The sequence below is a fragment of the Dermacentor variabilis genome, chromosome 5 (genome assembly GCF_050947875.1).
Source record: "Dermacentor variabilis isolate Ectoservices chromosome 5, ASM5094787v1, whole genome shotgun sequence".
In the NCBI taxonomy this organism is placed as follows: Eukaryota; Metazoa; Arthropoda; class Arachnida; order Ixodida; family Ixodidae; genus Dermacentor; species Dermacentor variabilis.
This window is the reverse complement of record NC_134572.1, coordinates 4,329,584-4,356,445: the sequence shown is the minus strand read 5'-3', so window position 1 is coordinate 4,356,445 and position 26,862 is coordinate 4,329,584. Positions and strand designations below refer to the sequence as shown.

General features: G+C 48.2%; 1 protein-coding gene across 13 annotated transcripts in view; it reads right to left on the bottom strand.

Annotated features, from left to right (window-relative positions):
- Positions 1 to 26,531, bottom strand: part of LOC142582184 (uncharacterized) — a 236,207-nt gene extending 209,676 nt beyond the window's left edge. For all 13 annotated transcript variants that reach the window (XR_012828386.1, XM_075691581.1, XM_075691587.1 and 10 more), the window contains exon 1: positions 26,375 to 26,531. Coding sequence is in view for 12 of the 13 variants with exons in the window: in XM_075691581.1 (XP_075547696.1) it covers positions 26,375 to 26,393 (19 nt within the window). In the remaining variant the exon portion in view is untranslated. The remainder of the gene's footprint in view (positions 1 to 26,374) is intronic.
- Positions 26,532 to 26,862: the final 331 nt, after the last annotated feature.

Below are 26,862 nucleotides of genomic sequence, written 5' to 3'. Positions count from 1 at the left end.
GCCCCTGTTTTTCCATTTCTCCTTACCTTCCCCCAGTGAAGGGTAGCAAACCAGAAGCTCGTCCGGTTAACCTCCGTGCCTTTCCCATAACGCTTAACTCTCTATCTTTCCGAAAGGGCGAAACTTCAAGGAAAAATCGGGTTTCACCCTATTTTCATAAAACTTTTTCAGGGTGGAAAAACCGGTAAATATCGGGTTTGACCTTAAAACGAAGGTCCGGCGTATACCATACGACAGCTGCACTACGTGGGAAGCGACTATGTATTATTTATAACCTTTCTTCATTCGATCAATCCACTGGTTGTCGTAGCTCCAAATGTAGTCGCATAAATCAATCAGCCAATCAATCAATCAATCAATCAATCAATCAATCAATCAATCAATCAATCAATCTTTTATTATAGTGACCAAGAACAGCTACAGAGCCTTCGTACTGGTGCACTTAAAAAATAATACGCGAATAAAACGCACAGATAAGACAAATGTGGTAGACAAGGTTAGATAGAGAAACAAATACAGACACAGAAAACGAGGAGGCCGGCCGTACACGGGTGTTAATTGTACGACATAATTATCTACATAGACAAAAAACAGAAAATTAACTGTGAAATTTGTCAATGCAGGTCGAATACTTATTACATGCTTTAATAACAATAATAACAATAATAATAATTGGCAAAGCGCTGTCGTACACACGCTCACTGGTGCGCAGCGATACGAGGGCGGCACAAAGAAGAGGTCACAGACCTCGCTCCCATTGCGAGACGTGCTGGGAGAGACGTCCTCCCCGCGGCGCCTAACGGCAGTCTCTCGCTCTCCGACTGACATCACGGGGAGGATTTTCTCGTCGGATGTCTTGGCAGAAAGAAACGGATCTCCGATAGCAGCCGATCCGGTTGCGTCTGGTACGTTCTCCGTCGGGCGTTCCGCTCTTCGGGCTTTCGGTGGCCGATATAGGTGCGAACTTGTCACAGTGTCTGTTCGAGCTCGCTCCATTTCCATATGGTTTGTGCGTGTTTTGTGAGTACACCTGATAATTATTTTTTTTTTATGGGAACTCGCGAAGTAGCACGTGCTTGGATTGGCCGTAATCTGGATGTTCACAGGAGCCTTACGATGTCAGTGTAAATGTGCATCGTAAATTTTATATTCTATAGCATATTGCCTTCAATCCTTTCCGGTTTTAGCTCGGAAACGATTACGCGAGTTATTAGTCCCATAATGGAAATGCATTCGGAACCCTGCGGAAGTTGCGCATGGAATCCTATTCGTGCCGTCCCATTCTGAGAAAATTGGCAATAATCTGAGCAAAGCCACTGTGAGGTCACGGGCGACAAAATGCACCCGTGAAGTGCGCTCAGAATTCTGCAAGATGAAATAAAAAATGCAGAGGTTAGCGTCAGCACGCACCACACAATGGCACATAATTTTCCTACCGTCCAGCCCAGAAAATTCGGCTTCTTCCACGACAAACATGCGAGAACGGGAACTCCCTCCACGTAGAAACACGCATAAGGGGATGCTGCTTTCGGCATCTATGGCCACGTTATCTTTAAAAAAGATATGCAGACCCAACACACATGCTGGAATCAGTTTGAAGCGAAGCTTTAGTCAAGTGGTTATTTAAATGCTGTACAACAAATGACGGCCATGCGTGCAACTGTGTTCGTACGCCGCGTGCAACCTCCACCGCAATGAGTCGTAACTTCCACCTCGTGCAATGCTTAAGCACTGCACCGCTCACACACTGTGTCAAATCAGGCAAACGTACGGCGACGTCACGAAGGCGACGTGGAACGAGGAAGAATGGAGGTGACGGGTGTATAGAAATGCGACACGTATCTATAGCTTGTTTATTTGAAAACGACTTGTACTTTTTAAAGGGGACTACTTTTCTGGACTATTCGTCCTTCACTGCAGCTTGGTATCGCGTTGGAGACGGCAGCAGCGTCTAAGGATCCTGTACCTCGCGTGTCACCGTGGCACCTGTTTATCGCATCCACGGTGCGCATGCTCGAATGCATTTATCGCTCGTTGCGTACGTGGTGCTGTCTTGCTTTTATTTTTCTTTGCGATTCCACTCATTTAACCGCGGTTCCTGCGAAATAAACAATGTGTTGCAAGTGAGCACTTGTGTTCCTTTACTCTGTGCCCGTGTTGGTTGCGCGCGTCACGACAGAAGAGGACGCAAATCAATTTGTGGCCGCGACTGCGCGGGTGTGGCGCCAGTTATTCCGCTCCGCGGGTGTTTCAGCGAACGTCGCCACGAGACGAGGGCGTTGCGTGGCCGTGTATACAGCAACTTGCCGCGGGTCGGCTCGGGGACTAACGGTGAGTTAATTTTATTCTCGCTACGTTTTCGCTTTCTTCGTTGGTGTTGATAAACATTTTCTTATTATTATATTGCGTTACTGGAAGCCATGCCCTAGCAGTAGGGTCACTGCATATAGTAGCCCGTTATTTATGGTTATTCAACCAAACGCAAGGCACTGGTTTGCTTCCTGTACGCGGGGTTTTTTTTTTTTTTGTAGCTGCACCAAATTAAAGGAAAATATGCGTGGGGCAGGTAGCACAATTCTAACAACAGAGCTGAACTACTTGATGAAGCGGCCATTACTCATGGAAAAAATCAAAATCCTTAATTGTAGAATTAACATAATTGCAATAACTGTACTCGAATTATTTACTTTACGCACATATGTCAATCTACGAATTGTAGCTAGTGAGTGTGCAAGGCGTATTAACGTACAACGAATTCCGAGGACAGCACCGGTTTCGAGATATGCGCGTCAAACATGTGGTGAAAAGGCATTGTTCCACGTACTTTTTGAGAAGACGCTGTTTTATGCATGGAAGCGCTAAGGCAACTGGAAATCCCGATGCATTTCGTCAGACACTCGGGAAATTAATATCTCGACGCTGGTGACGTCGTGAGAGCTCGTCACAAACAGATACGCCTAGCGAACTCACCGGCTGCGATTCGTAGATTTAAATATGTGCCTTAAGGTAAATGGTTGAAAAGGTTGTTAGTTGAAAAGGTCATGTTAATTATTCAATTAAGCATTTTGATTCCTCGCATTAGTAATGGCCGGTTCATCGAGTAACTTAGCTCATGGGTTAGAATGGCGCTATTTACCACAGGCAAATTTTACAAATTTGGCGCAGCTAAAATAAAAAAAAAGAACACCTTGCAGAACGTGAAGCACGTATTGTAACCCGCCGTGGTTGCTCAGTGGCTATGGTGTTGGGCTGCTGCTCACGAGGTCGCGGGATCGAATCCCGGCCGCGGCGGCCGCATTTCGATGGGGGCGAAAACACCGGTGTACTTAGATTTAGGTGCACGTTAAAGGACCCCAGGTGGTCGAAATTTCCGGAGTCCTCCACTACAGCGTGCCTCATAATCAGAAAGTGGTTTTGGCACGTTAAACCCCATAATTTAATTTAATTAAACGCGTATTGTTGTTCGGGTACCCAAAGGCGGTCCCAAGAACTCACACGACCGACCGCTATCGCTCACAGGTCACTGTTGCGCATTCGTGTAGCCAGCGCGCTAGAGAAACATTTAGAGCAAACTAAGTATTTCACGAACTTTCAACGCGGCTGCGTGACACACCTAGTGGAGATCAGCGTCGAACTTTCACACTGTATCGACCTGTGTGAGAAACTTGCCTGCACATTCCGGAAATGCTTGCGACGCATTCGCGCATATGCCTTTACTTCACGGTAGAGCTTTTCTCAGAACACAATATTAGGCAACGACCATACCTTTCAGGACGAACACAACACAGGCACGTACGCAGGATTTTTTTCAGGGGGGGGGGGGGGGGGCAACCCAAGGTAACTTTTCTATGCAAAAGAGGTGGAGGGTACTTTTACTAGTACAAATGTGAATGATGCCCGCCATATGCCATAAAGACGCGTAAAGCCGCAAAAGAGAATTGAAATAACGTGTACCTCACAGGTACGCGTGTGTCATACACCTCCTCTTTACTTGGCAAACAAAGAACCCCATCAAATGGGCTCGCGCATGAGAGATGCGCAGGAAGAACCTTGCAAAGAAGAAGTTAACAAGTGAAAGTGCAAAATAAAGATTTCTAGTAACATTTTTTGAATTAGCTCTGGAAGAATTTTAGAGAAATGTATATTTGCGGAACGGTCACAGTTCTTTTGCATCCCTTGTTTACTGCTCTATCAAGTAGCAAAACCGACTCGTGTTGTTATTTGGGAAGTTGCGTAACGATGCGTGGTCACCAGTCCCGTACAAGTGCGTACAGCGCAGAACGCTGCAATTCTAGACGTACTGCGCACACCGCGGAAGGTTAGAACCCCCCCATTAGGATAGCAGTGAAGTGGCTACATCAGGCGGCTCGACTGATAACTGTAGAAGCGTCATTCAAAACACACGGAATTATTCTCCAGTCCTGGCGGCGTTTTCTCTACTTTCTTTTTAAATAAAAAGATGTTGATCCATAAATACTTTCACAAACAATTTTCGCTTTTCCTCCCTGTTTGGCTGTTGCCTTGGCTTTCTCGCTTAGTAGATCGGTTAATTTCTCGTCTCCTTGCGACTCTTGTTTCCAGTTGCCAATTTTGCACGAAAAGTGCTGTACAATTAGGGAAAAACCAGACGAGGTAACGGGTGACAGTCAAACTGCTTATGAGTTTAAGGGTTATTGCAGGGTCTGGTGAGCGACGCTGTTTCGCGATATTTTATTTTCCACCTTATCTAACCCATATCGCGGATATATGGTTCCGAGGATCTGCCAGCGTTGTGGCGAGCTTTCACTCGAGGAAATAATGAAGCAAAAGGGAAAGCTAAACGTAACTGGCGTTTTCACCGGCCACAACTCGTTGCACCAGCATACAGACCAGCCGACTATGAACCGAATCCCTTTCCTGGCGTTGGATCAGTCTAAATAAAGAAGCGTGTGCTAACGAAGCAACAGGGATGCGCGTGACCGTTGAATAGACGGTAACATAAACATTGTTTTGGGCATTATAAATAAAATAAAATATTATATTTAAACCGATCAACTACGCGCTGCCTGCTGCAATAGATGGTGACAACTGAATTCATATTGAGTTAATCGCGCGGGCACCGAATCGATGACAAAACTGGCCTCCACACCCCAGGAGATGCCGATAACTACCGCCATCCAAAAGGAGTGAAAAAATTGACAACTATTCCACTCCTTGAAAATGTAATGGCAGCGAAAGCTGACGACAGTCAAAGCACTCAAACGAAAAGCAAAGTGTTTCACATCCGCTGCGGGTCGGCCTGAAGATAGTGCAATAACAGGCCGACCCGCGGCGGAGGTGAAGCAGGCTTTAAGAACCCCGCATACGTGGGCCAATCCCGAAAGTGGTGCAATTCCGGGCCGACTTGCGGTGGAGGTGAAGCAGGCATTAACTCGTCATACGTCGGCCGATCCCGAAGATATTGCAATACCGGGCCCACCCGTGACGAGGGTGAAGCATACAGGCGTTAAGCGCTCCTCAAAAGTGAGTCCATCCCAAAGGTAGTGCAATGCCGGGCCGACCCGCGGTGGAGATGAAGCAGGCATTAAGAACTCCTCATACGTAGGCTGATCCCGAACATATTCCAATACCGGGCCCACCCGTGGCGGAGGTGAAGCAGGCGTTAAGCGCTCCCCTCATGTCGGTCCATCCCGAAGGTAGTGCAATACCGGGCCGACCCGCGGTGGAGGTGAAGCAGGCGTTAAGCACTCCTCATATGTGGGCCCATCCCGAAGATTCCGAAGGGCGCATTATAGGTTCCCGAGTCCACAGGGGTATCTGCCATTGATCTTCGACCCTTTTTGCACTATCACCAGGACCGGTCCACATGATGATTCTTTCTGTTAACGGACGCCGAAAAAAACTACGGAAGTTAGTCATACACTGCTTTCGCTGTAAAAGGCAACAAAATGTTGGCCGCCGAGTAGATTGATTTGTCGACGCTTTGATAATGTGTGAGGAGTGGTGCCCGGGCCCCCCCGGGCCCCCCCTTGGGTACGTGCCTGACACAACATGTACTAAGAAATGAATCTCAGTCGTATGGCGCCAATGTATCGTATGGTGTTCCACAAAGCTCAGTATTAGGGCTCACATAATGTCCTCAAGAGGAAGAATAAGCTCGGGAGACCCTGTACCGTAAAAAAGAAATGAGCAAAAGAAAGTAAAGGAGAAACGAAAAAAAAATTCTATGTTTAATAGACAAAGCTATTACAAAAACAGAAAGCCCTTGACTTTTAAAAAAATTGTTTATTCTGAAGGACAAAAGGTTTTGCTCAATTTTAAATTTAGTCGCTATACTGTGAAGTAAACATTTGTCGTCATTACAGTGAGACGAAACGAGGTTTGTTGGTTTCTTTGTTATCCTCACTTGTACACAGCTTCACCCACCACGTAAGTGTAGGCCGCTAAATATTGCATGCTCGAGCCAATTGCTATTACTTGTGCACTCAGTAAAAGGAAAAGGCTGCTCACAGGACGAGTGGGGCCACTTAGAGCACGGCTATACGTGAGCAATCGACGTTCGGAAGCACCTGTTGCGTTTCGCCTGCGACACGTGGTTTTGCCGGCGCTACTGCGGCGGGGCGGCGGACATTTTGGCCCGATCGTCGTCGCCGCAACACTCATCGCCAGGTGTTTCCAGGCGCGACTGCGGCGATGCGACCGCCTAGGGATCATCCTCGCATTCCAGTCATTGTGCCCGAAACAGGCGATGCCAAAGCAGGGATCTCATTCCAGTTATTGGGCCCGAAACAGGCGATGCCAAAGCAGGGATCTCGTTCCAGTCATTGTGCCCGAAACAGGCGATGCCAAAGCAGGGATCTCATTCCAGTTATTGGGCCCGAAACAGGCGATGCCAAAGCAGGGATCTCGTTCCAGTCATTATGCCCGAAACAGGCGATGCCAAAGCAGGGACCATCTTCTCATTACAGTCATTGTGTCCGACCGGCAGCGCCACGACAGGGTGCTACGAGATCGTGCTCGACATGGTGCTACGGCATCGCTACGACAGTGTGCGTCACCATTAGCCCATTGTACATTCACGTGCTCGTCTTTTGAGGGGTTCCTTCTTGCCCTCAACTGCGAGAGTATAAAAACAGCTGCCCCCGGACGCCAAAAGGAGGGCTCCGATTTCTTCTGTTGAGAGAAGTGCTCTCCCGTCTCTCTACTACGGTCAAACCTGACCGCCAACTCTTTGCGATGTTAAAATAAACAAGTTGTTTTGTTGTTACCAGTCTACTCATGCTTTGCCGGGACCTTCGGATGCTTCCAGTTGTACCCCAGGCCGCCAGGCCAACGCTACCCTTGGGGCTTGCGACCCAGGTACAACCACGGGCGTCAGCGCCGAGTTCCCATCCGATCGCACCAGTGTCGCGATCCCAAACATCTGGTTGGCAGCGGTGAGATCGCCTACGACTTCAAACAACTGTCTGCCAGCGGTGAGATCGCGACAACGGAGGCCAGCAGCGAAGAGATGCAGTTGACGGTATGCTGAGCAGCTCAACGACGATCCGGGAGCAGTGCAACGAGCCCTGTGTGACGACTGGTTGCCTGCAGCGGAACGACTGCGCGGAATTCCTGCCTGCGAGGTTTGGTGAGTGCGGGACTTTCTTCTTCTGAGCTTTGCCAGGCTTTTTGTTAGTGTCAGAAACAGAGCTGGTAATTGTGGTTGTCGTTGCTGCCGGGTTAGTTTGCGGCAAGACAATAATAAGCAGTAGAGAAAGCAGCATTCAGAGCAGCCATGGATTTGAAGTCGTTGCGCAAACCGAAATTGTTGGAGCTTGCAAGAGAGTTGGGTCTGGATGTCTCAGACAAACTAAGAAAACCTGAACTGCTAAAGGCTATTCTTGAGTTAGAGGCTGAGGATGACGAGCTGTCGGAATGCCTTGAGACTATTGAGGAGAGGTCAAAAAGACAGGAGCGCGAACTTAAAGAGCAAAAAGAGAAACAGGAGCGCGAACTTAAAGAACAGAAAGAAAAAGAAGAGCGTGAACGTAAAGAACAGAAAGAAAAAGAAGAGCGTGAACGTAAAGAACAGAAAGAGCGAGAGCAACAAGAGAAAAAAGAAGAGCGCGAACACGCTTTGGAAATGAAGCGTCTTGAGGTAGAGATGGAACGCGCTCGTAATGGAAGTCAGGCACACGGTGCAGGAGAACGCGTATTGTTCAAAATGACTGACCTGATGCGGCCGTTTAAGCTTGGAGAGGACATTGGTTTGTTCCTGGTTAACTTTGAGCGAACGTGCGAGAAGCAGGGGTTCTCTCGGGAAACGTGGCCACAGCGCTTGCTCACTTTGTTACCCGGCGAGGCGGCCGACGTAGTCGCTCGCTTGGATAGAGAGGAAGCAGAGGATTTCGACAAAGTAAAATCAAGTCTGCTAAAAAAGTACCGGCTGTCTGCGGAGGCGTTCCGTCGGAAGTTTCGGGAAAATGAGAAAGGCAGAAGTGAGTCATATACAGAGTTTGCGTATAGGCTTATGTCGAACATGCAGGAGTGGCTCAAAGAAGAGAAAGCGTTTGGTGACCACGATAAAGTTCTGCAGTGCTTCGGGCTAGAACAGTTTTATAGTCGGTTACCGGAGAACGTGCGATACTGGGTCTTGGATAGGCCAGACGTTTGTACGGTGGCTAGAGCCGCTGAGCTAGCCGAGGAGTTTGTGACGCGTCGAGCTCGCGGAGCTAAGGACGGTCAAAAGGGTGAATCTGGCTCGAAGTTTGAGAGGCCGAAGTTCACACCCATGAGAGCAAAGGGGAACACGCGTAGTGCGGATGCGAGTGGAAGCAGTGCGACCGAACCTAAGGAGACGGCGGCAGCCGAAGCCGAACGCAGAAAGCGGTTCGAGATGAGGCGAGCGGGCGTTTGTTATACGTGCCAGAAGCCGGGTCACTTTTCGGCGCAGTGTCCGGAAACAACACCAAAAGTTGTGTTTTTTTCATTAGGCAGCACTGACGAGAACATGAAGCTTCTCGAGCCTTACATGCGAGACCTCCTCGTGAACGGGAAAGAGTGCCGAGTGCTTCGCGATTCCGCAGCTACGATGGATGTAGTTCACCCGTCTTACGTAGAACCCCATATGTTCACGGGCGAGTGCGCATGGATCAAGCAAGCCGTGGAAGCTCATAGCGTGTGTCTGCCGGTAGCAAAAGTGCTTATTGAAGGACCTTTCGGAGCGCTTGAGACAGAGGCGGCAGTGTCATCTATGCTGCCACCCCAGTACCCGTACCTATTTTCAAACAGGTCCGATCACCTCCTGCGCGAGAAGGGGCTTTTGTTTGGTGAAGCTAGTGTTCAGGCCTTAACCAGATCGAAGGTTCGGGAGCTCGCTGCAAAGGCGGTAGTTGCGGGGCCGACGTTATCAAACAACGAAAAAGGGTCAGAGGCGCAGCAAGCTGATATTCCGAGCACGCCCGAACTGAATAAACTTGAGTCTGTAACGTTAAAGGCGCCAGATACTGGAGAGGAAACGCCCGACGCGGGAAAGTTAGAAGAGCTATCTACTGATTTGCTCATCGCGCCTACGTCAGACGGACTTGATAGGTTGCTAAAAGTCAGCCGGACGGCTTTGATAGCCGAGCAAAAAAAGGATGGCAGCCTGGAAAACGTGCGCTGCAATGTCAAAGAAGGTATCGCCAGGAAAACTGCGCGTTTTGTGGAAAGGGGTGGAGTCCTGTACCGGAAGTATCTAGACCGCCGAGGAGTGGAGTTCGATCAGCTGGTCGTGCCTCAATGCTATCGTCAGGATCTGTTGCGCTTGTCACATGGGGGTTCGTGGTCCGGACACCTAGGAGTTAAGAAAACTAAGGACCGTCTCTTGCAAGAGTACTATTGGCCAGGGTGTTTTCGGGACGCAGACCATTTCGTGAGGACATGTGACACTTGTCAGCGGGTGGGCAAACCAGGGGACAAATCGAGGGCGCCGTTGAAATTGGTACCTATCATTACGGAGCCTTTTAGACGGCTCGTTATTGATACAGTGGGACCTCTGCCGGTAACAGCCACGGGGTACAGACACATTTTGACTGTGATCTGCCCAGCGACAAAGTTCCCTGAAGCAGTGCCGCTTAAAGAACTCAGCTCAGTTGAGATAGTCAATGCTCTACTGTCCATATTTGCGCGAGTTGGTTTTCCTGCAGAAATTCAATCAGATCAGGGCACAGTGTTTACTAGCGCTTTGACGACAACTTTTCTCGAAAGGTGTGGGGTAAAGCTGTTACACAGCTCAGTGTACCACCCACAGTCGAATTCCGTTGAGAAGCTCCACTCCGTCATGAAGCGCGTGTTGAGAGCCTTGTGTTTTGAACATCAAACTGACTGGGAGCTGTGTCTGCCTGGGGTGATGTTTGCTTTAAGGACCGCGCCGCATGCGGCTACGGGGTTTTCGCCAGCGGAACTGGTGTACGGTCGCTCGCTTCGATCTCCGCTTCGCATGCTTCGAGAATCATGGGAAGGTAGGGGCGACGACCCAGTCGTGGTGGAGTACGTGCTTAAGCTCCTCGAACGCTTAAGAAGGGCACAGGAGTTGTCAGGTGAAGCAATGACAAAGGCCCAGCAGAGGGCCAAGGTTTATTATGATCGGACAGCCAGGGCCCGTCGTTTTGAGGCTGGCGATGAGGTCATGATATTGCGCACATCGCTAAACAACAAACTAGACGTGCAGTGGGAGGGCCCAGCACGAATTGTTCAGAAACTGTCGGACGTTAACTACGTGGTAAGTCTGCCAGGAAAGCGGAAAGCACAGCAAGTTTACCACTGTAATCTGCTCAAACCTTATAGACAAAGGGAAGCAGTGGTGTGCATGATGGTAAACGTTCCTGAAGAGCTTCCGGTCGAGCTTCCAGGACTAGGCTCAGTGACGAACAGGGAAGACACCGGTCAAGTCATTAGTGACCTTATCAGTAAAGCACCGCTGTCGCCCGAGCAGAAAACCGAACTACATCAGCTATTACAAGAGTTTCAAGGTCTGTTCTCTGAGAGGCCTGGTAGGACTTCTGTACTTACTCATGATATAGAACTTACCTCCACAGAGCCAGTACGATCCAAGGCGTATCGGGTGTCACCCCGCCAGAGCGATATTATGGAGGCTGAGGTAAAGAAAATGCTACAGCTCGGTGTTATTGAGGCAGGTGAGAGTGATTATACCTCCCCTTTGATTTTAGTTGAGGTACCGGGCAAGGAACCTCGTCCTTGCGTCGACTACCGCAGGCTTAATTCCATCACTAAGGATCAAATTTATCCGATCCCTAACATCGAGGAGCGCCTTGAGAAAGTTAGTAGCGCTCAGTTTATTTCCACCCTAGATCTTGTCAGGGGTTATTGGCAGGTTCCACTTACAGAAGAGGCTAGTAGGTATGCGGCGTTCATTTCACCAATGGGAACATTCCGTCCTAAAGTGTTGAGTTTTGGTTTGAAGAACGCGCCATACTGTTTTTCAAGCCTCATGGATAAAGTGTTGCGGGGACAGCAAGAATTCGCTTTACCGTATCTAGACGACGTAGCGATATTCTCCGCATCCTGGTCTGAGCATATGGCACACTTGCGGGCAGTGCTAACCCGCCTGCGCGAAGCGGGCTTGACAGTCAAGGCTCCTAAGTGCCAGTTAGCACAGGCCGAGGTTGTCTACCTCGGTCACGTGATTGGTCAGGGTCGTCGCCGCCCCTCTGAAATAAAAGTGGCCGCTGTGCGAGACTTTCCGCAACCGCGCACAAAGACCGATATTCGGTCGTTCTTGGGTGTCGCCGGCTACTATCAGAGGTACATCCCTAGGTACTCTGATATCGCGGCTCCCCTGACGGATGCTCTAAGAAAGACAGAGCCTCAAACAGTCGTCTGGGACGAGACCAAGGAAAGAGCTTTTAGCGCCCTAAAGAGTGCCCTAACAAGCCAGCCTGTGCTACGATCGCCAGACTATACAAAAGAGTTCATTGTTCAGTGCGATGCTAGTGAGCGAGGCATGGGCGTTGTACTGTGCCAACGGGAAAATGGAGAAGTAGAACACCCCGTCCTGTATGCTAGTCGTAAGCTGACCAGTCGTGAGCAGGCGTATAGCGCCACCGAGAAAGAGTGTGCATGTCTCGTGTGGGCCGTTCAGAAATTGTCATGCTATCTAGCCGGCTCGAGGTTTATCATTGAGACGGATCACTGCCCTCTCCAATGGCTGCAGACCATCTCTCCCAAAAATGGCCGCCTCCTGCGCTGGAGCCTCGCTTTACAACAATATTCCTTTGAGGTGCGTTACAAAAAGGGGAGTCTCAACGGTAACGCCGATGGCTTAAGTCGAAGCCCCTAACGTAGGAATCAGCCTCAAAATTGTTTGTTACTGATGTTTTTCTTCCTGAGGCAGGATTTTTTTTTAACATATTGCTTTTGTTTAGTGTTTCAAAGTGATGATATGCTTTCTAGTGCAATTTTTCAATTTGTGGACGCGTTCTGAGTGATGCTAGACTACTGTAAGGAACTAGGCAGTGGTATAAAAAGGGGAAAGAGCCTGGCAGGGCTTAGTGAGGGTTGTGCCGTGCTTGCTGACTGAGCGGTTGAGTTTCAGCGTAGTTCTAACGCTTGCCGGGAACGAGAACAAAAATGTGAACTCTCCCGAAGTCACTTTGCAGTGTCCCGTGCGAACCTGAACGAGAGAACGAGGCCTTCTCTGTGCGCTGCGCTCAAGAAACGTCGAGGGACGCCCGACTTCGGTTATGAGCATCATCGAGCGACATCCCTCCGGACAGCGGATGCAGTCCCCTGTCCATCGGGATCTCCTTCCCCCGGCGGGGCGGTCTGTTGCGTTTCGCCTGCGACACGTGGTTTTGCCGGCGCTACTGCGGCGGGGCGGCGGACATTTTGGCCCGATCGTCGTCGCCGCAACACTCATCGCCAGGTGTTTCCAGGCGCGACTGCGGCGATGCGACCGCCTAGGGATCATCCTCGCATTCCAGTCATTGTGCCCGAAACAGGCGATGCCAAAGCAGGGATCTCATTCCAGTTATTGGGCCCGAAACAGGCGATGCCAAAGCAGGGATCTCGTTCCAGTCATTGTGCCCGAAACAGGCGATGCCAAAGCAGGGATCTCATTCCAGTTATTGGGCCCGAAACAGGCGATGCCAAAGCAGGGATCTCGTTCCAGTCATTATGCCCGAAACAGGCGATGCCAAAGCAGGGACCATCTTCTCATTACAGTCATTGTGTCCGACCGGCAGCGCCACGACAGGGTGCTACGAGATCGTGCTCGACATGGTGCTACGGCATCGCTACGACAGTGTGCGTCACCATTAGCCCATTGTACATTCACGTGCTCGTCTTTTGAGGGGTTCCTTCTTGCCCTCAACTGCGAGAGTATAAAAACAGCTGCCCCCGGACGCCAAAAGGAGGGCTCCGATTTCTTCTGTTGAGAGAAGTGCTCTCCCGTCTCTCTACTACGGTCAAACCTGACCGCCAACTCTTTGCGATGTTAAAATAAACAAGTTGTTTTGTTGTTACCAGTCTACTCATGCTTTGCCGGGACCTTCGGATGCTTCCAGTTGTACCCCAGGCCGCCAGGCCAACGCTACCCTTGGGGCTTGCGACCCAGGTACAACCACGGGCGTCAGCGCCGAGTTCCCATCCGATCGCACCAGTGTCGCGATCCCAAACACACCGCGTATCTCCCGTCGTCTTGTCGCATTTGGTGTGCTCTGTGCAGGGTGCTTACCTGCACCTGTTAGAACCGCGTTCCAGCATTTGACTATTTCGCACTTAGAGAATCCCGAGGGGAGTGAAGGTTGCTCCAATAAAGAAGCAAACTAGTTAGAAGTTTTTTTTCTTTTTCTGTAAGATCACAAAACAACTCCATCAACAGAAAATTATTATCCAAGGGCTGTTAGCCGTCGCCAGTGTTAAAAAATTAGAAAGAAATTAGATGTCCGTCCAATTAAGGAAAATGTGAAAAACAAAAATGCAGAAGAAAGCACGAAAGGTATGTCGATAAAATGCCCATACTCCAACTTTTCTTTTTCTTTTGTTCTGATAGGACGCTTTTTACAGTGCATCTAAATGCTCGAGGACGGAGAACTAATTTTTCTGGGAACCTACTGCGCTGATTTTGATGCAGTTTGTTGCATTTAGAGGACGAGGTTAAGATCCAGTAGCCATATTAAATAAATTGTTAATTTAAGCAAGAATCTTTTTGGAAATCTCTTGAAAATCGCAACATTTCAAAAAGTTGCAGGGTGAAGTTTACAACTCTCTACCTGAGCGTTATAACAATTTTGTAAACTGCACCTCTTAACACTGCCCTGAGAGATTCCCCAAATTATGAGCAGGACCTTTGCAAAACCATCGTAAGCACTGCAACAACTTTACGTAAACTGTAAATTCCTATATCACATATGTTTCTTTAAGATGACTTACCAGTTCGAGTTTACAGAACTGCAACATCTTTTACGAATGTTTGAATCTAGGGTTTCTACATTTCTTTTTTTACCATGCTGATCTTCGGCAGTGTCTGTAAAATTTTAAGGCCATAAATAAAAATTCTGCTTCATAGCGTTGCTAGAAGCTAACTTTCTCTTTGATATGCAGCAACCATTATTCAAATTGGTGTATCGGTGTATTTTACCATGCTGATCTTCGGCAGTGTCTGTAAAATTTTAAGGCCATAAATAAAAATTCTGCTTCATAGCGTTGCTAGAAGCTAACTTTCTCTTTGATATGCAGCAACCATTATTCAAATCGGTGTATCGGCTGTCTCATAAAATTATTTCTGCGTTTCACGTGCATTTAAACGGAGAAGTCGTGTCACGAGCTAAAGCTTCCTCTTAATTTGAATGAGTGACATTGTTCAATGTATTCGCATTTACGAATCTACGCAGATAGCCCTGTCATTTTGTTGTATTCGATGTCTCAGCAACAAGAATTCGACAGTGCATGCGAGGCGTTAGTGTGTAAAGTGAAAAAATACCGCTGAATACGGAAAAGTGTCAGCTTGTTCCGTTCGCATGCAAGTGCTCCCCGGCAATGTGCACGTACACCCGCCACAAAAGGACCACGGTGTCTCCGAAAACGTTCGATTCTCGAGCAGCATGTGGTAGCAGTAGCCAGTAAAGCTGTATATACTATTAGCGTATTCTAGCCGAGGCCCGAAGCACAGAGATACCGGGCAGCATTGTGAGGCTGCGAAGCTTTTTCTTAGATTTCATGGTCCATGATATTCTATGGCCAGGCGTACCTCATTGAAGATGCAAGTCTTAAGAAAGTACTTGATTACAAATAACTCAGTGTATATTTTTACCGCAATTTAACACGGCGTTATAGCTCACAGATAGTGTAACTTCCGAAGCGTATAGAGTCGTAAATTTCGTCAGACGCAATTTCCACAATGCGCTAATGAAGGTGGAGGAATTTTCGTTGATTATCAAATATATGTTGGCTTCTGCGCACGCGTGCATGGTGCTGGTTACGCTGCGAAGCAATTTCGCGTTTAGAACACGTACTGAAAGCTGTGCTGTGCGTGCTGCATTAAAGAAACTACAAATTTTATTAAACGTGGCACCGGTTGACGTGTACACTTTCACAAAAAATTATGGGATTTTACGTGCCAAAACCACTTTCTGATTACGAGTGTTACGTTTCGCCTACGACGCGCGGTATAGCCGGCGCTGATGCAACGGACGCCGAAGCTTCGTTGAAAGCGGCGGACATTTTGGCCCGTTCAGCGCTGCCGCAACGCTTCCCGCCAAGCGCGTCCAGGCATGTTTCAATGCCACGTTTCTTCGTGTGTGCGTGTGTGTGTGTGTGTGTGTGTGTGTGTGTGTGTGTGTGTGTGTGTGTGTGTGTGTGTGCATGTTGGTGCCCAAGCTTGTCAAAGCGCGGCAGCCGGGGAGAGGAGCTCCCCAACTGTGAAGCGAGGAGGTCTGACCGGCGCCGGCCCGGCGGATGCGTTACTCCTCGTCTCAACGTGTCCGTGCACCGCCGTCACGTGCGCCTCATCCCGAGCCGTTCCTTCTTGCCCTCGACTCCGAGAGTATAAAAGCAGCTGCCCCCGGACGCCAAGAGGGCTTCGAATTCTTCCGTCGAGTAACGTGCTCTCCCGTCTCTCCATTTCGGTCGACCTGACCGACCACTCTTTTGCGATGCTAGAATAAACAAGTTGTTCTGTTAGCAGTCGACTCATCCTTTGCCAGGACCTTCGGATGCTTCCAGCTGTGCCCCAGGCCGACAGGCCAACGCTACCCTTGGGGCTTGCGACCCATTTGCAACATGAGGCACGCCGCAGTGGAGGACTCCGGAAATTTCGACCACCTGGGGTTCTTTAACGTGCACCCAAATATAAGTACACGGGTGTTTTCGCATTTCGTCATCATCGAAATGCGGCCGTCGTGACCGGGATTCGATCCCGCGACCTCGTGCTCAGCAGCCTAACACCACATCCACTGAGCAACAACGGCGGTTTCACTTCAACAAAGGAGATTCAAACATAAAACTCGTTACTACACCGAATTTACTATAATAGGTCTGTAATTACTAAAACGCGCTGTTTGTTGCCTCCCTTTTCATCCGAACCTCGTGTCCCCGTAGTATGATATTATGGAGGTCTAATGGCGCGCAAGTATTTTTCGAGAGTCCTTCTTCCCGAACATATATCTGAGGAGTGGAACAGGCTGCACAACGTCAGTGAAAGGCCGATTAATTGTTTCACTCATTCTTGTTGAGTGCTAATTTTTTTGGTATCCTTTCTGAAGTATCCCTTCCTGAAGCCAGCCTGTTCCCTTAGTCAACCAAGGGAACAGGCTGGCTTCAGGAAGGGATACTCTACAATAGATCACATCCATGTCATTAATGAGGTCATACATCCATGTCATTAATGATGTTATCGAGAAATCCGCAGAGTAAAATAAGCCTCTCTATATGGCTTTTATAGATTACGAGAAAGCATTTGATTCAGTAGACATACCAGCATTCATAGAGGCATTGCGTAATCAAAGAGTACATACCGCTTACGTAAATACCATTGAAAATATCTGCAAAGTTTCCACAGCCACCTTAATTGTACACAAGAAAAGTAGGAAGACACTTATAAAGAACGGTGTCATCCACCGTGGTTGCTTAGTGGCTATGGTGTTGGGCTGCTAAGCACGAGGTCGCGGGATCGAATCCCGGCCACGGCGGCCGCATTTCGATGGGGGCGAAATGCGAAAACACCCGTGTACTTAGATTTAGGCGCACGTTAAAGAACCCCAGGTGTTCGAAATTTCCGGAGTCTCCCACTACGGCGTACCTAATAATCAGAAAGCGGTTTTGGCACCTAAAACACCATTATTTTTTTTTTAAAGAAAGGGGTCAGACAAGGAGACACAATCTCTCCAATGCTATTCACTGCGTGCTTAAAAGTATTCAAGCTATTAAAGTGGGAAAGTTTAGGAGTAAGGATCGACGGCGAATCCCTCAGCAACCTTCGGTTTGCCGATGACATTGTTCTATTCAGCAACACTGCGGACGAGTTACAACAAATGACTGAGGACCTTAACAGGGAAAGTGTAAGAGTGGGGTTGAGGATTAATATGCAGAAGAACAAAGATAATGATGAATAACCGGGCAAGGGAACAAGAGTTTAAGATCGCAAGTCAGCCTTCAGAGTCTGTAAAGGAGTACGTTTACCTAGGTCAACTAATCACAGGAAACCCTGACCATGAGAAGGAAATTCACAGAAGCATAAAAGTCGGTTGGATCGCATACGGCAGACATCGTGAGCTCTTGACTGGGGGCTTACCGTTATCATTGAAAAGGAAAGTATACAATCAGTGCATTTTACCGGTGGTGACATTTCGGGACAGACTTGGAGACTGACAAAGAAGCTTGAGAACAAGTTAAGGACCGCACAAAGAGCAATGGAACGAAGAATGTTAGGCATAACTGTAAGAGACAGATAGAGAGCGGTTTGGATCAGAGAGCAAACGGGTGTAGACGGTATTCTAATAGACATTAAGAGAAAAAAAATGGCACTGGGCAGGTCATGTAATGCGCAGATTAGATAACCATTGGACCATTAGGGTGACAGAATGTGTACCAAGAGAAGGGAAGCGCAGTAGAGGACTGCAGAAGACTATAGTCGGATACAACTTTAGAAAAAAAAGGGGGCGTTTATTCCTCCGAGGCGTATGTACACGTGCATCCACCAATGGGCGCGCACTCTGGACCGACGTCATGAGCCAGACGGCCGGTGACCCCGCCGTCGGAGATGGCCGCCCGGGCTTCGAGCGGGCCAAATCGCGTCAGCTGTGCGCGTCAACCCGTCGTCACAGTGAATTGCCAAACTGTTCGTGATTGTCTATCATGCCGGAAATATTACTGCGAGCTTACGATGCCGCATTTGTGCCGCATGCGTTTATTCTGAACCGTGATCCGGCGAAGGAACATGGCAGCGAGCATCGCTGGCGCTGCGCTACGTTTTGCCTGATAACAGGATCCCGTGGCGACCGCTACGAACACACATCCTGCGTGTTTGTTCCATGTTGTTTTATTTCGCTCCCGAGTGAAGTTACGACGAGAAAAATTTTTCAAAGACTGGTGCCTACTGTTAGCGGCGGATGTGTTCGTGTACTGTGTCGCTGCGTTTTTCGTCGGACGGGATGAAGTGATGGAGCCAAACCATTCTCAGGAGAAATCATAAAAGCGTGCGCGCATGAAACGAACCTACGAGCGTCTCAACAGAAAATATTTGCAGAAGAAGCCTTCAACGCAAAGATTTGTAGCCGTCAACTTAGCGTGAACGATCATTGCCAGCAGTGAGATAGCCGAGCGTCTAGCGATGGTGTTCGAGCGTTGTGTAGCACCGTCGATTGATTGCTTTCCACCAGTGCTCACCGCACACGCAAGCTGTAGAATGCGCGCTGTGGCACAGTCACGCATAAGTTGTGTTGCCAGCGCTTGATATGGTGTCCCACAACCCAGCTTCGCGCTGCTGTTCGATCCTCATGATATGCTGCAATTAAAAATTCCCAAGACAGTGTTAAGAGAACGGTTAAAAAAAAGAAAACATACGAGAAGGTAGGCACAGCAGCTTGCGAATCCGCTCGTATAATACGTCTACCCGGGTCTGTTTGCAAATGTGTGTATGTTTTCTTGCGTTTGTCTAATTTTTTTTATTTCCCACATTTCTTTATATTTGAGATTTTCTTAGTTTTCACGTTTGTGTGTGAATACGTGCCTCCTTCCATGCGTGTTTGCGCTTACTCTTATTTCTGTCCTTTTATTTTATATTAGCATTTGTTTTTGCTAGTTTTCTTTCAGCAAGGTGTTTTTACACATTTTATTAACCAATCTCATTCAAAGCACTAACTCCTGTAAACTGCAAGGCTGGCCTCTTCCATCTTATTGAAACCTTTCTCACTGGTCTACCTCGTCTTCTCAATCTGCCTACTCGCTGTGTTCTCTGTCCTCGCTTCTTGTGTTGTTGCCGCAATGTGATTAACCAACTTGCTCAAAACAAATTGTGAACGCATATGAAAACAGAAAGGTTGGCAGATACATTTTATTAAAAGCGTCATGTGGGTTGCACAGTAGCTTTGCCTCTTACCTCTTTTCATGTAAATGCCTCAGTGCTTGTGCCAGCTCGCCAGAAGTGCACATGAAAGGCTGCATATTGTGAGACAACACCTTGCTATGCTGTTGCATTTTCATGCTTTCAGTCTTATTAAATAGACGATTTCGCTGCCCATCACATATGATGGTAAAAATTTTCAACATGAGTAACACTGTGCAGTGGCGTGTCATTTCCTGTCCGACGCTTTCATCGTTACAAAGACATTTTTCAGTGAATGGAGCCAAGCAAAGCAGTGCTCTGACAGCTTTTGTAACCTTCACCATTTATTACTTCACCAATGTCATTGTCTGAACCTGGTCGTCGAACGCTATGCCGATGGCTTGTGAATTAAATAATTGCCTAAATAAAACACATTCAACTTTACTCAGCATTTCTTAGTACAAACAATGCTAGCAGAGCTATTCACGGTGAAAAATTGTGCTTGCATTCGTGTTGCTTGCCCGATCAGATAAAGAAATACAACAATGGATGCGGCATGACTGCGCTTTGACGTGCAGACTGCTAATGGTGCCTTTCAAGCGTGTCCTCAAATACTGATATGAATAGCTACCCGAATGAGTATTTTGGGCCTCACTAAGCTAATGACGTTTGATAATTGTTCTCTTATCCGCATGACTTGCCTGAGCCATATAACCAAAATAAGGAATGCGACCACATGAATGTTCTTTTGCATACAACCTGCTAAAAGTGGCGGTCAATTTCGCGTTGCCTACTGCTGTATCACCTACAATGGCTACGACATGGCTGAACTTTGAAGTGCAGATGCTAAAGGTGCCTTTCAAGCATGCCCCCAACTACTTCTATTTCACCAAAGGGCCCACCAAGCTCGACGGTGGTTGCCCGAATGAGTTTTCTGGGCCTCATTAAGCTAATGATGCTTGACAATTGTTATCTTATTCGCATTACTTGCCTGAGCCAGATAACCAAAATAATGAAACCACATAAATATGCTTTGGCATGCTAACTGCCAACAGTGGCTGTCAATTTCGCAGTGACTGCTGCTATTTCACCTACAATGGCTACGCATGACTGCACTTTGAAATGCAGACTGCTAAAGGTGCCTTTCAAGCGTACCCCGACTACTGTTGTTTCATCACAGGGCCCGTCATGCTTGTAGGTGGCTGCCCAATAGAGTATTTTGGGCCTTCTGACATTTGCATTATTCATCTCAATAGGCTGGAAAAAACAGTAGGGGCAGCACAACTACCTTAAAGCAGGCCGCCTAACAGGGGAATTTAGCTCTGCATTGCTCTTATTTGTTCAAGTGACTTGACGAAATTAAATGATTGTGCAGTGGAGTAAACCGAGCCTACGGTGTGTTTTTGTTATTACTTGGCTGCATGTATTGGCCTTTAGGGGCATGTAAACTTGACGATGGCTCCGACACGACTGCTATTGTTTTCTTTTCTACACGCAGGCTGCCAATATTAGCGGTCACTTTCGCCTCGGCTGCTCCTACTTCACTCGAGAATTGCTGCCCTAGTGAGCACTTTGGGCCTCACTAAGCAAATCATGTTTTATAACTGTTCTCTTATTCACATTATTTGCGTGAGCCAGATAACCAAAATAAACAATGCAACCACATGAATGTGCTTTGGCGCGCAGGCTGCTAAGAGTGGCTGTCAATTTCACGTTGACTACTGCTTTTTCGTGTGAAGCTGGACAGTGGCTGCCCGAATGAGCATTTAGGGCCCCACATAGTTATTCAGGGTTAATAATTGTATTTGCGTTCAGATTTTCCGGCATTTCAGCACGTTTTCATGCCAATACTTATATTGAGCACGATCGGTGAAGGACGTTGCTTTTTCAGAATTGAGATTCCATTAAAAGGAATATGTCACCAAATGAACTGCTTATTGATTGCTTATTGAGAGGTCACAGGAGAATGCTTGGCTGCTGCGAACCCACCGGCAAAATTTTGGTAGCCCTAATAAGGGCTGTTCTTTCGTTAATAAGAAGCTGTTGTGCTTCGAGTGGCTCGATGCCGGACAGCTCGCAGTCGGAGTCGCTTTCTTCACTGTCATCTTCACCCAGTTGCATGATGATGGGTTGGATGTGGTCACTTCCAGACGTATCAAGCCTGAACTTTGAATCCAGGTCCATCACGTGGTGAATGTTCTTTCTCCAGTCTTCCGCCGTTACGTGCTTGATTTTTTCCCTCAAGACGTCTTCGACCGTGGACAGCTTGAAGTATCTGTTGCCCGCAGCGATGCCATTTTCCACCTTTGCCCACACGAGCTCAATAGGATTAAATTCGCAGTGGTAAGGTGGGAGCCTGGGTACAATGCAACCGGCGCTTTCAGCTGCATTGTCTACGATGTAACTCAGAAAGCGTGGCTTTACAGATGCTACCAACTCAAGCAGCTGCTTTTTAACCATCCTTTCGCTTTAGGTGATGTTTTTGCTTTTGAGCCACTCCTGTATTTTTTTCCTTCTTCCAAGCTGTCATCGGTAATTTCTCTTTTCGCCGGGAATGGGTGCATTGTCCAAAACAACGACACTACCAGCAGGCAACTTCTGCAAAACGCCATTAAACCATCCCTCGAAGCGATTGTCGTCCATTTCTTCGTGGTAGTCGCCCGTTTCTTGGCCTCGGAATATATCTAAGCAGCCGTCGACGAAGCCATCCTCGCTGCCAATGTGCGTCACAATCAGGCGCTGGCCTTTTCCAGAAGGTTGTTTCAGACTCGACGACAGGCCATTTGCTCGAGCATATAGGCGTCCGCGCTTCAGCACCACGGTGTCTGTCCACACGATCGACCGAGTGTGTCCCGCTGTCACACATGTCTCGTCCAGGAAAAAGATCTTTCGGCCTTCCGCCCGGTAGCGCTCCACGTCACGAAGGTAGCGATTCCGCCATTCATCGACGTCATCCCCGTTGATAAGCAGCGAATTGCGGCTCCTCTTCTCGTGCTTGAATCCGATCTCGACAAGCTGACGACGCACAGTACACCACTTCAGTGATGGGAGATCCACACGCTTCGAGAAGTCGTTAGTTATCTTCTCGACCATCGGTATCTCGTTGCGGCGAAAGAAGTCGTGCACGTATGACCTCAGCGCGCACAACGTGAAGCTGTCATACTTCGTGCTGCGTCTTTTCTCCGCATTTCGTGGGCGCTTTCGCGAGGGCGTCGGAAGTTTGCCACCCGAAATATGCGACGCTTTGACCTCCCTCCTCACCTTGAACACTGTGCTTTCGCGGACACCGAGCATCTCGGCGACAAACTTGGCCGTGGCCTCCACGCTGTGTTCAGGCTCCCTGTTACGCCAATACGTGTAGCAGTGGAGGATCATGTTTCGTGAATCAGGATGTGGCCACTCTTGTTCTTGTCGAGGTTCCTTGGTGGTGTGGGCATCGAGACGACACAAGGCTCGTTCGGCAACAAAGGATCGCATTCCGATGTCATCTCGCTGGGCTCCATGTCGGAAAACTCGCACGGAATGCCTTGCGTCAACTGGCGAGATTGCAGGCTCGCAAAAAAAAAAAAAAAAAAAAAGACTGAGAAGGAAAATATTTGCGAAACCACAAAACCAAAAAAATATAAATTTTATGCTATTTAACACCTAGAGTATTTATTTAAAACGATGAATGAAGCATTTTTGTACCTTTCCTGCCTCGAGTATTCACGCCCCAGGTTTGTAATGGTTGCGATAAATGCATTGTTTTATATAAGTACTTGTTCAATAGCAACTGATTCATTTTAAGCTCGGAAAAGGAGTAGTAAATGTGCCGTGTACATGTAAACAAGCGCAAAAATCATGCAGAGGTGCTCTTTCTACTTTTGTCAGTTGCGCAATGAAGCTAAGGAGCAGACGACGGGCAGCGTTGTGGAAGGCACGGGGTTATATTTCAGTCGCTGTCCGGCATGCGCTGTAGCACATGAGAGCTCTACTAAACCATTATCAAAATAGAAAAGTATTTATTTATGCCGAGAATTGCGCATTTCAGAAGCACGATTTCTTGAGTGCGACTATTTTAGTCGCGGAGGCAATCAGCTGTCGCGCTTCGGTCATCTGGGCAGGGCCTCCCCTTTTTTCTAAAGTTGTATCCGACTTTAGGTGGTGCGGCGAAATTAGGAAATTTGCGGGTGTTAGTTGGAATCGTTTGGCGCAGGACATGGGTAATTGGAGATCGCAGGGAGAGGCCTTCGTCCTGCAGTGAACATAAAATAGGCTGACGATGATGATCATGATGAATTTTTACCTTCCTTTTATTTTATGTTCATTCTGCCTTTCTCATACTTATTTTGTCTCATGTGTGCACACCGTTTACTGTATCGCATAGTCTTTCGTTGTAAACGCCCCCCAACCATTCTATAACGGCTTTTATTCGGCGCTATATGTTATTTGCATAAATAAATAAAAAGAAATTTTGCAGCGACAACGCCTTCGTGCTAGTGGGGGAGGGGGGAGTCAACTGCAGCAGCACATGACAAATCAACGGAGGCTTTCTGGCTCCGACTCCCGCTTTGATGACAATCGACTAGCCCGACAAAAACGGGCGCTTTTTAACATTTTTATAGCGAAACAGATTAAGCAAGGTGGATGCGCTGCTTACGAAAACATGCCAAGTGTGTTTGGCCAGCGCCGAGCCCTACGAGTTACGCAGAGGCGCCCTTCCACAAACGTGCGCTTCACGAACCCTTCTCGAGGTCCGACGGGTGTGGAGCTCCAGCCATCAAACGAGCAGCGCGCAAACTTGGCAGCGCTCGTCGATGGCCCGGTCTGCGCCGACGCAGGCAAAAGAGTCGAGCGGAAACAAAGAGAATCAGTTCGCCTGGCCCGTCGACAATGGTCCTTCGAGAGATGCCGATAAGAAGAGCTGCATTGTGCGCTTATCAGTCTGCCTGTGACGTCATTCGCAGGCAAGCCGAGATTTCGCCCACACCGCAAACAGCGCTCGCCGTGCTCGCGGACGGGGCTGCACCGCTGCTCGACGTTTGTTGCGACCACGCGTAGCGTGCACGGCGCTCGGAAGCCGCACGAGCGCCGTGGCCGCGGCGGAGGACCCGCGAATGCAGACGGGAGTTTGACGACGCGTATCTCAAGACCCGCGCCATCTTTAGTTCTGCAATCTCGCCGGTTACAATTCGTAAATTGCAATATGCTCCGTAAAGTAATTCATCAAGAGATTAATTAATGAATTGTGCCTAATTATTCAATGATGCATTATAATTTATCGTGCAACTAATGTTTGCAGCTTGGAGTAACTCAGATCGAGGACCACAACTATGTTACCTGCCACGGGCAATTTCTAAATATTCCGTATGATCTAAAAAAGAAAAATACCTATATAAACGCATACTTCCTACGGAAGAGAGAGTGTCAATAATTGAACGCACAACAAGGGTACCACCGGATAGTTAAAACGAAACATTCGGTGTGCACTTAGCGGTAAATGCGAGATAACTGCGTTAAGCATTATGTCGCATCTCTTTGACATCCCTCGCCCGTGATTTAAGCCACGTTCACCACACTTCTGATTCAGGAGATCACTCGACACACGTCCTGCCTCCTGCGCCTTCGAAGTGCGACTGGCGACGGTGGTCTGGAGCACAGACCACCGTCGCAGCGAGTCTTCTATATATATATATATATATATATATATATATATATATATATATATATATATATATATATATATATATATATATATATATGGTAATTGACACGGGGAATTGTTTATCGTCTACGGGTGAGCGCTTTTCACACTGAGAGATCGTCCGACGCATTGGCGCACTCGACTATGAGGTCGTGCCAGATCGTCTTTCGCTACCACGGCGGCGCCCCCCCCCCCCTGCTCACCACCTGGAATAGTCCAAGTCGTGCGACTTAAGCCGTTCTACTAGCGCTAATGAACTTTGGGACTTTGCAAAGCTGAACTTTGGACTTTTGGGGGGACTGTATTACCTTGGACTCTGTTTCTGTGTTGTTTTGTTACTTTTGTTTCATAAGTGTCGTTTTGCGTTTCGCTCACTTATGTTCGTGGCATCGGGACGATGCTTTTTGAGAGGGGCGCATTGACACGTGAACTTGTTTATCTTTTACTGGCGAGCGCCTTTCACCGTCTAACAAATGTTATCGCTTAGCGCGGGACGCGCCCACATGTATCGGAAGTTTCTCGAATGCTATCGATGGTTCTGTTGTCGCCAAGCCTTGTGTAATCCGATTTCATGTATGCGCGAGGCGAATGGTGTAGCGCTTTCTGGAAGACACGCGGGCACCAGCGATTACTCTGGGACCTTCGATGTAAAGCCGACGCACTTCATCCGCTGACGAGATTTTCGACGGTCGCCGACTGGTGTTCGGCGCTATCGTTGTGCTTTGAGTGCAAGTTGCTTTTGTGGGCACAGGTTCGCCCAATAAAACGCAAGTTTCGCCATTCACAGTTTTGCTGCTTTCTTCGCCGTCACTACCACGTGACAATATGACCCTACAAAGCCAGCAGACAATGAAGCCAAGGCTTCATTTACATGGCTTTGTGAAGCAATGATTAAAAAAAAAAATCGAGTCCTCAGTTTCTCTGAGGGGCTCCACCGACTCCTGTGGCTCCCATATATATATATATATATATATATATATATATATATAGATTTAGGTGCACGTTTAAGAACCCCAGGTGGTCAAAATTTTCGGAGTCCTCCACTACGGCGTGCCTCATAATCAGAAAGTGGTTTTGGCACGTAAAACCCCAAATATATATATATATATGTTACGGGACCGGCTTCGCGCACTTTTTTGACACTCGCTGACGCGAACGCGTTAAAACGCTCGTCGCAACATACGTACTTGTCGATGGGTCGCGCATGGTCCTCCTGCCGTTGGACGAAGCGCGCTGGAGGCGAACGCTGCAGCGCTCGTGCACACCGCTCCTTCGCAATCGAGTCGCGCACTCAGCACCGCCGCGCAGTGGGCGCAGCTATCGCGAACATCTTCGCGCCGTCTGATCGCGACGCACGAGGAGTGCCGGCGGCCAGCCGCGCGCCTTCGACGATGCGACTCCGGCGATAAAAACACGCCATCTGTCAGGTACCACACAAACTGCGACGCAGATGCAAGCGCGCGCGGACGCCAAAACGAGAAAGAAACACAACGATGGTTTCTCTTAAAGGGACACTAAAGCGAAACAATAAATCAGTTTAGACTAATGAAGCATTGTTTGAAAACCCTGCAGGCAGTAATTTCAAAAAAATAGTTTGATTATTAGATGAGAAAATGGAGGTCCAAGTATCAGTATTTGAATTTCGTGCCGAAACCCCAGCGCCGGTACGTCAGCG